Source organism: Myxine glutinosa, chromosome 5 (assembly GCF_964187855.1).
Source record: "Myxine glutinosa chromosome 5, kmMyxGlut1.1, whole genome shotgun sequence".
NCBI classification, from domain to species: domain Eukaryota; kingdom Metazoa; phylum Chordata; class Myxini; order Myxiniformes; family Myxinidae; genus Myxine; species Myxine glutinosa.
In genome coordinates, this window is record NC_136265.1 from 18,742,728 (window position 1) to 18,755,607 (window position 12,880).

The window sequence follows — 12,880 nt, forward strand, 5'->3', positions numbered from 1 at the left end:
CCCATTTGGTTTCCCATTACCCCCATTTGCCCCATAATTCTGCTTTCCATTTTTTCACTATCAGCCCTCCTTCTGTTTTCCATTTGTTCCATAATGTCGGTTTTTTTCTGCATTTCCACCATGAATTGGGCCATGAAGGCTTGTATTTGGGCCGTGCTCATTGGTTCCGCGACCGTGGCCCCCTCAACCACGTGCGCGAGAGCGCCATTTTGTGCGTCTGAAACCTCCGCAACCACATTGCTATTTTTCTCCTCCTCCCTTTCCTCCACATACATTTCCCCGAGGTCCTGGGTCGATTCCACCCTGTCTATCTCTCCCACCGACATCCGATCGCCTTGATTGTCCATGGCGCGATCTCAAAATTCGGGTTTTGCTTTAAAACAACACAAATTTCGTCAGCTCGTAATTTTGACCAAAAAATTTTTTCTACACGTTTTAAAAATTTGATTCGGGCCTCGAATCTCACTCCCCGACACCAATTGTTACTCTAATAGTACAATTGGTGTTCCAAAATTTGGGCCTAACAAATTTAGTCCCAGGTCCGAATCCAACTCCTGACAACCAATGTTACCAACGCGGCTTTAGATGTTATATTGACCGAGCGGTGGTGTATTTAACCGCGTCCGAACAGTTACTCCCCGATTAGAACCCGATTCCACCCGACGTTGACCAGATCGCCCCACAGATATTCAATCGGGAAACCTCTAAAGCGACCGAAAGAGAATGAAAAAGAAGAAGAAGAAGAATACGGAGGAAGAACAGATTTATTATACACACACAAGCAATGGATGGAAGAAGCAGTAACACAGCGAATCGTTAACTTACACTATTCATTTTTACTTAGCCCCAAGACAACGAGCAGGACAGGACGTTCACACTTACACAGGGGATATTGCAGGCAGGTAGGGCCTGAGGTGGATTGCTTGAGAGGGAGGCAAAGTCGGGAGGCAGCAGCTCGCAATTCCTCGCGGTTTTGGCGGGAAAGCCCTCCGTCGTGTATCCGCTGCGGTAGACGTCACGCGCTGGTTCGGCACACCTGCTCCTCTTCTTGTGGTGGAGCCGTCTCCCTCCTTTCAGCGCGTCTCTCCAAAGCTGGTTTCCTTGCCGAGTACCTCTCCTCCTTGGCTTGGAGCGTTTCGCATCTCACCGCTCCTCTTGGTGCAGCCTCTTTGCTCATCTCCGAGGTCATCTCCCAAGGCCTCTGGTAAAGCAGTCCCTTACAGTCGCTTTTATCACCTCGGGCGAAATCAAGCCGCCGGCTCCGAGGGCACGCCCACCGGGTCGCTCACCGCGGTGCTGATTGGCTGTTAGGGCTGGCTCACTCCTCCCCCCTTATGACGAGGTGGAGACACGCCTTTCTTCCCCAACCCTACCTCGTGGCCAATGGTGGTTGAAGCAAACCGCCCAAAATGCGGAAGGCAATTGGAAGGGAGGTTTTGGGGAAATTGGAAGGGCCTACGCTTATTTTGTTTGATACAATGCAAAGTCAATCTAGTGGGAAACACATATTTAGCCTACATGGAATAAGGAAATACACTATTTAAAAGATATATCGTGACCTGCGTGTAAGTTTCATGGAATTAACTAGGAGGCCGGCTACGACCATTATTTACATTAACAGGGTGTTACCATACTTTTGTAACGTTCACATTGTAACGTTTTCACATTCGTTACACTTCCTCCAAAATTGTTACACTTCTCAAAAACCGTTACACTTCTCAAATTCGTTACACACTTCTCAAAATCGTTACAGTATTTTTTTGTATTGGTGACTGTCCCTAATCACCCCTAAAACGGGGTGAATAGGGACAGCCATAAAAATCCTATTTATTCCTATTTAACCCATATATGGGGTTAATAGGGACTATAAGTTGCTTTTTAAAAAAAGAAGAGAACACTTTCAACCCAAATATCAACAAATCAGTATGGTTATCAATTTTCAGCGAAAAAAGTTTCAGAACTTTTTTTCAGTTTGTGTCCTTATTCACCTTGCTGTCCCTATTCACCCAATTTTACGGTACCAGCGAAGCTGCCGATACTTGTAGGAGATGGTACAAAGCAGCATGGCCGTTGTCCCTCTCTTCCTTGTGCTGATGAACCAGTCACCAAATTGACAGTTAATACAGGTGTGTGGGAGCCCAACAATGTTCCACAACAACAACAACAACAACAACATACATTTTAAGGCCATTTTCCCTGCTAGAGCGGGGTTAGCCTTGCGGTCCCCATGACAATTTTCTCCATTTTGCCCTATTTTTTGCATCTCTCCTTGTTAACCCCCTTGTCCGCATTTCTTCTTCCACCATCTTTAGCCAAGTCTTTCTCGGTCTTCCCCGTCCTCTACTTCCTTCTACATTCATTTCCATCACCCTTCTCAACCAGTGACTTTCATCCTACCTCAACACATGACCAAACCATCTCAACCTGTTCCTCTTCACAGCATCCATCACAGGCTCTATTCCCATCATCTTTCGCAATTCATCATTTGTCTTCCTCTCTCTCAACGATACTCCACACATCCACCGAACCATTCGCATTTCCACCCTTTCCAGCCTTCGTTGCTGCTCTTCGTTCATTACCCATGTCTCGCTCCCATAAATCATAACACTTCTCACACATGCAGCATACACCTTTCCCTTCAGCTTCAATGACACTCCCCTCCTCGGAACAATGTTCCACAGGTAGGAAGAAATCTATTGATCGACAAGGGGTATCCAAAAATGAAGTCTCTGAGGCTCACAGGGGAGGTGAAAACAGTCAGGACAAAATAGAAATGGCTGCCTGTAAGGCGCACGTGAAAAGCAGGAAGTGATGTCATCCAACAGAAAGTAGCTGCGAAAGTCTTTTTGTAATAAACCGATTATAGATTGATTAATTGACATCGCCGGGGTAATAAACCGATTAATTGATTGATTGATTGACATCGCCGGGGCGCCTTCTGTGTCCAGCGATCCCGCCGTGCAGCACATAGAGACTGTATTGGGAGGGGGAGGTGTACAATAATTGATTGATTAATTAAGTAATTATAATAAATAAGTTTTTTGTTGTTACTCTTCAACGACAACTATTATCCCACCTTGTGCGGTCGGCCGGCGGAAGCTTATCCCAAGTCTTTCATGAACCGGCCTGGGCAGGAAGTTGGAATTTGGCCATGGTGCCGGTGATACTCGCCTACTCTTTGCAAAGGACATCATGGGATCTTTAACGTTCACCAACCCATGCTGGCAGATGGGGACCCACAGTTTAGCGTCCATCTGGGACGGCACACACATTGATGAATCACCCTGCCTGTGAAACACCGAACTGACAGTTTATAGCCTGGTTGGGGTTCGAACCCAGGCTAGACAACTGAGAGGTGGGTGTGCATACCTCTAGGGCCTAGGCCATCCTGTCAGCCCAATTATAATAAATAAATAATAAGCGTAAAATAATTAATTTCTTAATCAATTGGCTAATTGCATACCTCAACCACCAGTGTTTCATCTGAAGCTGTAACGTTTTGAAAATAAATTAAATAATTAATTAATCAAAAAATTAATTAACTTATTGATCGAAAAAAAAAATTAATAAATTACTTGATTAATCAATAAATAATTAATCAACTTTCAATGAATCAAAGATACATTTTCAAAAAATCACATCAATAAATCAAAAATAAGCTTTGCAGCCAAACCACCTGGTCATTGTCATGTCCAAATATCAGCTTCTTAACTCAAAAGGTGCCTGAGATATTGCCCAGATGAGAAAGGAAATAAATAAGTAGTTAATTAATCGATAATAATTAAATAACTAATCAATTAATTTATTAATCCAAAAACAAAAAATACCGTTTTTGACAAAGCACTTTCTCACTATTGTGCCGAAATTTCAGCTTCCTAGTTCAAAGGATGGCTGAGATATTGCCCGGACAAATAAACAAATGAAAAATCGGTCAGAGACCGAGGACTTGCCGGAATTTACTTTTTTATCGGCCATTTAGAACAAATATGGCGGCCGAACCACGTGACCGATGACGTCATCATTAACATTTTATTCCCCATGGAGAGTTCTTTACAATGAGCCATGTCTCAATTTTTTCGATTCAGCACTTTCGGAGATATAGAGGTGCTAGGTTTTTCGGTTTTTCCAAGATGGCGGCCGAACCACGTGACCGATGATGTCATCATTAACATTTTTTTCCCCCCCCCCCCATGGAGAGTTCTTTACAATGAGCCATGTCATTTTTTTCTATTCAGCACTTTCGGAGATATAGAGGTGCTAGGTTTTTCGGTTTTTCCAAGATGGCGGCCGAACCACGTGACCGATGACGTCATCAATGGGGCACAGTCTATTCCAGGGCAAGACAAATATGTGTGTAAAGTTTGGCGATTCTACGTGCAACAGTGTAGACGTAGTGCTGCGCACAGACAGACAGACAAACAGACAGACAGACAGACAGACAAACCAACTGATCAACATACTTGCCGGAATCTTTTCCGGCAAGTAACAAATGAAAAATCACTCATAGAGCGACACTTGGCAAAACAGAACAAAGGGGAATGGCACTCAGTAGAGCATCCTTTTGACCTCAAAAATAGTTGGTGGTTGAATTCAGTTGGCTGATATGAAAATCCTATTCAAATTTCAAGTCAATCGGATGAAAATTGAGGCTTTTAGAAATCTGAAAAAAGTGGTTGACCTTGGGCCTATGTTGACCTTTTGGCCTATGCTGATCTCAAAAAGTTGTTGGTTGAATTCAGTTCACTGATGTGTATAACCCATTCAAATTTCAAGTGAATCGTATGAAAATTGAGGATTTTAGAAATTTGAAATTGTTGTTGACTTTTGGCCTATGGTGATCTCAAAAATAGTTGGTGGTTGAATTCAGTTTGCTGATATGTAAATCCCATTCAAATTTCAAGTGAATCAGATGAAAATTGAGGATTTTAGAAATTAAAAAAAAAAGGTTGACCTTTGGCCTATGTTGACCTTTTGGCCGAAGCTAATCTCAAAAATAGTTGGTGGTTGAATTCAGTAAGCCGATATGTAAATCCTATTCAAATTTCAAGTCAATCGGATGAAAATTGAGGATTTTAGAAATTTGAAAAAAAAAGTGGTTGACCTTTGGCCTATGTTGACCTTTTGGCCGAAGCTAATCTCAAAAATAGTTGGTGGTTGAATTCAGTTAGCCGATATGTAAATCCTATTCAAATTTCAAGTCAATCGGATGAAAATTGAGGATTTTAGAAATTTGAAAAAAAGTGGTTGACCTTTGGCCTATGTTGACCTTTTGGCCTATGCTGATCTCAAAAATAGTTGGTGGTTGAATTCAGTTCGCCGATATGTATATCGGATTCAAATCTCAAGTCAATCGGATGAAAATTGAGGATTTTAGAAATTCGAAAAAAGTGGTTGACCTTTGGCCTATGTTGACCTTTTGACCCCAAAAATATATAGGATTTTGTCGGACCACGAACTCTATCTTTTGGTAAAGTTTTGTGAAGATCGGTTTAAAATTGTGACCTGTAGGCAAGTATAAGTGAGCAGACAGACAAACACACACACAAACAAACAAACACAAACCAGAGTGATCGACATACTTGCAAAAAAAAAAAAAAAAAATTTGGCCAAGTAACAAGTACAAATACATTCAAAGTACACCGCCCCCATACCAAATAAATAAATATCCTCCAGCGCGACATTGCCGAGGTTCCCCTGCCGCCCGACAATACCGCCATGCAGCTCATCGAGACTGTATTGGGTGGGAGCGGTGTACAACAAGAAAGAAACCGGAGTGAAAACTGAGTACTCCCTTTCAGCGCGCGTGTCATTGCCGGGCCCCCTTTGGTGCCCGGAAATGACGTCATGCAGAGCCCGGAGGTGGAATAGGAAAGGAGCGGTGTGCAATAAATTGTAGTTGTGCAGAAACCGATGGGTCATGTGATGCTTGATGTTACTCTAAAGAGGTAGAAAATTATTCGCTGAACGACATCGTGAGCGGTACCTATTGTGACGAGTAGGTCATTGTGTATCTGCACCCTGGCCAAATTTCAAATTCCTGCCTCGTCACCTGGCCAAAGTGAGCTCACCTTAATGGCAACAGAGGAGGACACCAACCAACATCTATTGAAAAGGTACACACCAACATCCAGATTACAAATCCCAGCACGATGGAAAAGTAATATCATTCTTCACAAAATTGAGGTGTAATCCCAAGTCAAAGGGATGCGTTTCATTTAAATCTGTTTCTCACAACAATTATAATCATTTATTGAAGAGTAGCGGCTATTGCATTATATTTACTTTTTGGATGCATAATCGAGGCTCATGGAAGAGCTTGAGCAGAATGGAAAGGGGAAACCACCAACAGCAAAGTAGAGGTGAGAGTGAGATCAAGGGGAGGGGGAGAAGGATGCATTGGGGTGAACAAACTGAATTAAACACAACAATAAGAGGAAGAGGAAAGTGGGGATGAAACACAAAAGGAACAAACCAACTGACTTCTAACAAAAATGTTGGAGGTGATGGAGAGAGGGAGAAAAATCACAATAACCTGGAAAAGGGAGTTCTTAGGAATGGGGTCAGTTGGGGTACAAGAGATCATGAGTATGGATGGGGGATGACATGAGATGGTGGTGAAGCCTTGTCGGGAAGAATGAAACCGAACACACTGGGGAAGTTGGTTCTACAGTTGGAGAAAAAGAGAAAGAAATGAGGGGAGGTGAGCAGTGATCATGGATTTTGGGAATCGAACAAAAAGAGAGTTACTGTGTGTGCTCTACAGAAACTTGGGAGGGACAAAGCCAAGAGAGGGCAGAGGATGCGAGACCAAAAAGAAGTCGGTAGAATACAGAGGCCACAAACTTGCCTGCGGTGTGAGAGTAACAGGCCGAGACACTCAGCTTCACCGCAGGAGATCCAAATGATTTTAAGGGCCTTGCTTTCTAAGGCACAGATTGGCACCTATGGTTTGAACACCTTCACAATGGCATGTTTACCAGGATGGCATGATTTCAAACCTAGGATAAGATGATTTATTTAAAAAAAACTAGCAAATACGACTCGTCGCCTTGCTGATGGGAATATTAAGAGGGGAGAGCGAGAGAGGAGGGAGGGGAGAGAGAGAGAGGAGGGAGGGGAGAGAGACAGATGAGCGAGGGGAGAGAGACAGATGAGGGAGGGGAGAGAGACAGACGAGGGAGGGGAGAGAGGCAGACGAGGGAGGGGAGAGAGACAGACAAGGGAGGGGAGAGAGAGAGACGAGGGAGGGGAGAGAGAGAGAGACGAGGGAGGGGAAAGACGAGGGAGGGGAGAGGGAGACGAGGGAGGGGAGAGAGAGAAGAGGGAGAGGAGAGAGAAGAGGGAGAGGAGAGAGAAGAGGGAGAGGAGAGAGAGACGAGAGGGAGAGAAGGGAGAGAGTGGGAGACGAAAGAGGGGAGAGAGAAAGAAGGGAGGGGATAGAGTGATGAAGGGGGAGAGAGCGAGGAGAAGAGGGGGGAGTGGGGAGGGGAAGGGGGTGTTCTCGACTTGCATTTGATAGTGGTACTTAAGGGGAGGTGGAGGGTGAGAGGGGGGGGGGGGAGGAGGTAGGGGTGGTCCTGTCTCCCAGCATTAGTCCAGGATTGAACGAAATGGGGTACATTCAAACGGGTCATACTAAGCACCACCCGTATACACCCAGGACTTTGGGAGGAGGTAAGCACGAGGGAAGGGGAATGAAAGCAAGGGAATTCCTTAATTGTCGGAAAAGCCACGCCAGTTTTCGTGCCTTTATTTAATTTCCACACACGTTTTACAACTAAAATGTGATAAGCTCTAGAAACTCTTAATCTGAGCCGAATTTTAAAATTCATACTATGGAATTGATCTTAGCAGCAGTCCCGACTTCTAAAGAAAGTTTTGTTCAATTCACACATTCTTTGACGACCGTTCCTCACCTCGACCTTTGGAGAGTTGTATGGTACTTGAGGGGGTTTTGGAGGAGGTTAGCATGCGGGAAGGGGAAAGGACGGTAGCGTGATGAGAAGGGGCAGGGAAGGCAGCATGAGGGGAAGGGAAGGCAGCATGAGGGGAAGGGAAGGCAGCATGAGGGGAAGGGAAGGCAGTGCCATATAATGAGGGTTTGAACATATAATCTCCGGACGTCCCGTTCAAACAGGGTAGCAATACCACCTGTCACTTTCAAATAGAGATTACTCTTCAATCCAACAGAAGATAAAAGATTATAACAGAAGATATTATAACATGGGCCTCCATTGAGGGATGTGACTAGAACTGCGCAGCTGCCACCATGACATGTACCTGCTGTGAAACTGGCCCTCTCGAGGCGAAGGTTACATTTTAAACTTTTGTTAGATTTAACTCGGACAACAGAAAACACGTTTACAGACTTTATACCTCGCCTTCAGAAAGTATTCACACCCCTTGACTTTTTTCACATTTTGTTGTTACAGCCTGAATTCAAAATGGATTAAATTGAGATTTTTTTTGTCACTGGTCTACACGTAATATCCTAAAATGTCAAAGTGGATTTTCTTTGAGAAATTTTTACAAATAAATCTAAAGTGAAAAGCTGAAATGTCTTGAGTCAAGAAGTATTAAACGCTTTGCTATGACACTCCAAATTGAGCTCAGGTGCATCAAATTTCCTTTGATCATCCTTGACATGTCTCTAAAACTTGATTGGAGTCTACCTGTGGCCAATTCAATTGATTGCACATGATTTAGAAAGAAATATACCTTCTACATGAGGTACCACAGTTGACAGTGCATCTCAGAGCAGAAATTCTACCATGTAGTCCAATAAACTGTCCGTAGAACACTGAGATAGAAATGTGAGGAGGCATAGATCTGGGGAAAGGTATAAAACAATTTCTCGTGTCGAAAGTTCCCAAGGGCACAGTGAGCTCCATCATTAGGAAATGGAAAGAATATGGAACTACCCAGACTTCCTGGAGATGTCCGTCCGACCAAACTGAGCAACCGGGCAAGAAGGACCTTGGTCAGGGAGGAGACCAAGAACCCAATGACCATTGTGACAGAAATACTGAGTTCCTTGGCTGAGATGGGAGAACCTGCCGGAAAGACAACATTCTCTGCAGCACTTCAAAAATGTAGGCTTTATGGGTGAGTGGCCAGACGGAAGCCACTCCTGAGAAGAAAGCACATTGGCAACACACCTGCAGATTGCAAGAAGGCACGTAGTGTGGGTGGATCGAGTACAGCCGCCCGGCTGCTGGTTGCATCATTTTTCTGTGGGCGCGTCTGCCGCTGATGCAATGCCTCTCTATAACCAATTATCTGGTATTCATTTTTCCGACCTCGGAAGGATGACAGGCTGAGGTCAATCCCACTTGGCGTTAATTCAACGAGATTCGAACTCAGGACCTAAGGATCCCAAGCCCGCCGCCCTAACCATTGGGCCAACAACAGGTGATAAGAAGGCACGTGAAAGACTCTCAGTACATGAGGCAAAAGACTCTTTGGCCTGAATGCAAAACGCTACATCTAGCAGGAACCGAACACAGCTCATCACCCATCAAACACCATCCCTACCATGAAGCATGGTGATGGCAGCATCATCCTATGGGGATACTTTTCAGCAGCAAGGAATGCGAGACTTATGAGGATAGAGGGAACAATGATTAGAGCAAAAATACAGGCAAATTTCGTGAGTAGAACCTGCTTCAGAGTGCAAAAGACCTTTTCTGCAGCAAAGATTTACATTCCAACAGGACAATGACCCAAATCATGCAGCCAAAGTGGCCTAGCCGAAGCCCATACTTGAATCCCATCGAGAATCTGTGGAAAGGGTTGAAGATTGCTGGTCACTGACGCTCCCCATCCAATTTGACAGAGCTTGAGCAAATCTGCAAGGAATAATGGGAGAAACTCACCAAATCCAGATGAGAAGACTCAAAGCTGTAATCACTGCTAACGGTGCTTATACGAAGTATTAATTCAGGGGGTTGAATACTTATGTAAATTAGATATTTCTGCGTTTAATTTTTAATTATTTTGCAAAGGTATCTGAAAAAAATTGCACTTTGACATTAAGGGTCGATCAGTGACAAAATTTAATTTTAATGCATTTTAAATTCAGGCTGTAACAACAAAATTCAAAAAAAAAGTCTAGGGGTATGAATACTTCCTGAAGGCACTCTATAGGTACTTCATTTACATTATCAGCTTACATTGTCTTGAATGTCAATTTGTAATTTCATTTTCAAAAACGACAAAAAAAGTCAATTACACCACTGTCGACTATATCGTATGGCTTGCAAACATCTGTTGATAAGGAACGGCAGGTGTGCGTGGCAAGCCATTAGCGATGCGATGTACACAGTGATTCTGAGGTTTTGAAGGTATATATCATACAGAAACTGTGTCGACCTATTTCAAGGCAAGGCATTTTTGATTAGGCCGAGTGGATTAAGCCCCTTGTGAGGTGAACGTGGGCTGACTAGCAGTAATGGCAGTTTTTGTTGTAATTTAATAAATCTGCTAATTATCTTCAAAAGCCATGTTTAAATTTATGTAAACACACAGTTTTCATTCATGCATTCCCTCGGAGTTCCCTTGGTACACATACAAAGTTTCAGGCCGCTATGTTTCAGGGTTTTGGAGTTACGGAGGAGACACACACATTCACTGACTGACACACTGACATTAATTTTTTCGATAAAAAAATTAATTAAACTCCTGTTTCATCCATGTGGAACCGATTTTCTTTGATCCTGGATTTTCCTAGCAGCTCTTCAAGGGAAAGTTCTACTATTGTGAGCCTCACGACCTGAAGTACATCGCCAACAAGTCCGAGTGCCTCCAACATGGCAACAAATGGATGCGACACAAGTACAACTTCGACAACGTGGGGCAGGTAATGAAGCCCCAATGTGTTATCCCTGAGTTGAGTCTTCAATGAATACTCACATTTTCTCCAACATCCCTTCTATGCCTAAACTAAAACTCGTCCGCAGGCCTTGATGTCCCTGTTCGTCTTGGCCTCCAAAGACGGCTGGGTAAACATCATGTACAATGGGCTCGATGCCGTCGCGGTTGATCAGCAGGTCAGTGCAAAACCGGTGGAGGTTGGTACAGTGTTGTTATTGGTCAGTATGTGGAGGTACATTATTTGAAGCTGATCGTTACCATCCGTCATGCTTTCTACATCCGTTTCGGTAATTCTACATCCGTTTCGGTAATTTCCACTGGACAAGTTGAACGGATGTCCAGGAAAAATAATTTGCGGAAATAATTGGGCCATCCATGTGCACTCTTGATTGAGGAGAGGTTTTTCAGCACATGCAGTGGAAATGAGCTTTGTGAAGATTGAAAGTTTTTCTTTCTTTTTCGCCGAAGGTGGGCGGAGGTTATGTTTTCACCCTGTTTGTTACTTGTCTGGATAGATTCCGGCGAGTATGTTGCTTGGTTGGTTTGTCTGTCTGTCTGTCTGTCTGTTTGTGCGCAGTACTACGTTTGCATCGTTGCACATAGCATCGCCATACTTTACACACATATTTGCCTTGCCCTGAAATAGACTGTGCCTTGATTTGAATACTTACCTTTTTTTTTTTCTTTTTTTTTTTTTTCTATACTGAATCGAGGCTCGTGAAAGAGCTGACAACCGCGAGGGAAAGACAAAGACAGTACATGGGGACCGCGAGGGAAAGACAGTACATGGGGACCGCGAGGGAAAGACAAAAACAGCACATGGGGACCGCGAGGGAAAGACAAAGACAGTACATGGGGACCGCGAGGGAAAGACAGTACATAGGGACCGCGAGGGAAAGACAGTACATGGGGACCGCGAGGGAAAGACAAAAACAGCACATGGGGACCGCGAGGGAAAGACAAAGACAGTACATGGGGACCACGAGGGAAAGACAAAGACAGCACATGGGGACCGCGAGGGAAAGACAAAGACAGCACATAGGGACCGCGAGGGAAAGACAAAGACAGTACATGGGGACCGCGAGGGAAAGACAAAGACAGTACATGGGGACCGCGAGCGAAAGACAAAAACAGCACATGGGGACCGCGAGGGAAAGACAAAGACAGTACATGGGGACCGCGAGGGAAAGACAGTACATGGGGACCGCGAGGGAAAGACAAAAACAGCACATGGGGACTGCGAGGGAAAGACAAAGACAGCACATAGGGACCGCGAGGGAAAGACAAAGACAGTACATGGGGACCGCGAGGGAAAGACAAAGACAGTACATGGGGACCGCGAGGGAAAGACAGTACATGGGGACCGCGAGGGAAAGACAAAAACAGCACATGGGGACCGCGAGGGAAAGATTGATTACATTGATACCTTGATACCTTGATTGATACCTTGATACCTTGATACCATTATTGATACCTTGATTGATTACAACAGCAATTAATAAAAACGTATTATAATTAGAAACTCGCTGCGGGGTTTGCCTAGTCACCGCGCCCTCTAGCGGCAAAAAATATATCAAAATGTCGCGGGTGACCTGAACTGTCAATAAATTTAATGATTTTTGTCCGATATTGTTGAAATACTGCTTGTGATACCTCACAGGGGAAGAATAAGAATAAGTACATAAGATTAAAAAAAAGTACATTCCGGCAAGTCCTCGGTCTCTGACCGATTTTTCATCTGTCTGTTTGTCTGTGAGCAGGATATCTCAAAAAGTTATGGATGGATTATGACAAAACTTGGTGGATGATTTGGCTAGATGACAAGAACGAGCCCGATTCGATTTTGGTTCAGGTCCGGATCCAAATCCAGATCTGGCCTATCACTGGGATACAGAACGTAAACTGGTTAGCTTGGCGGGGGTGTGCGCTCTACCGCGTGCCGGTCTAGTTTTGGTCCATGCTTCCAATATGTTTTGCTCCATGGTTTTAATATGAATGCTTTGTCTCT

General features: G+C 44.1%; 2 protein-coding genes across 2 annotated transcripts in view; both read left to right on the plus strand.

The window, feature by feature from the left end:
- LOC144892212 (uncharacterized) overlaps positions 1 to 12,880 on the plus strand; it is a 623,022-nt gene that overhangs the window by 201,935 nt on the left and 408,207 nt on the right. The window lies entirely within an intron of this gene.
- Positions 1 to 12,880, plus strand: part of LOC137428722 (voltage-dependent T-type calcium channel subunit alpha-1H-like) — a 231,558-nt gene that overhangs the window by 149,782 nt on the left and 68,896 nt on the right. Inside the window, exons 21-22 of the mRNA XM_078777047.1 lie at positions 10,733 to 10,858; positions 10,959 to 11,048. Coding sequence (XP_078633173.1) covers positions 10,733 to 10,858; positions 10,959 to 11,048 — 216 coding nt within the window. The remainder of the gene's footprint in view (positions 1 to 10,732; positions 10,859 to 10,958; positions 11,049 to 12,880) is intronic.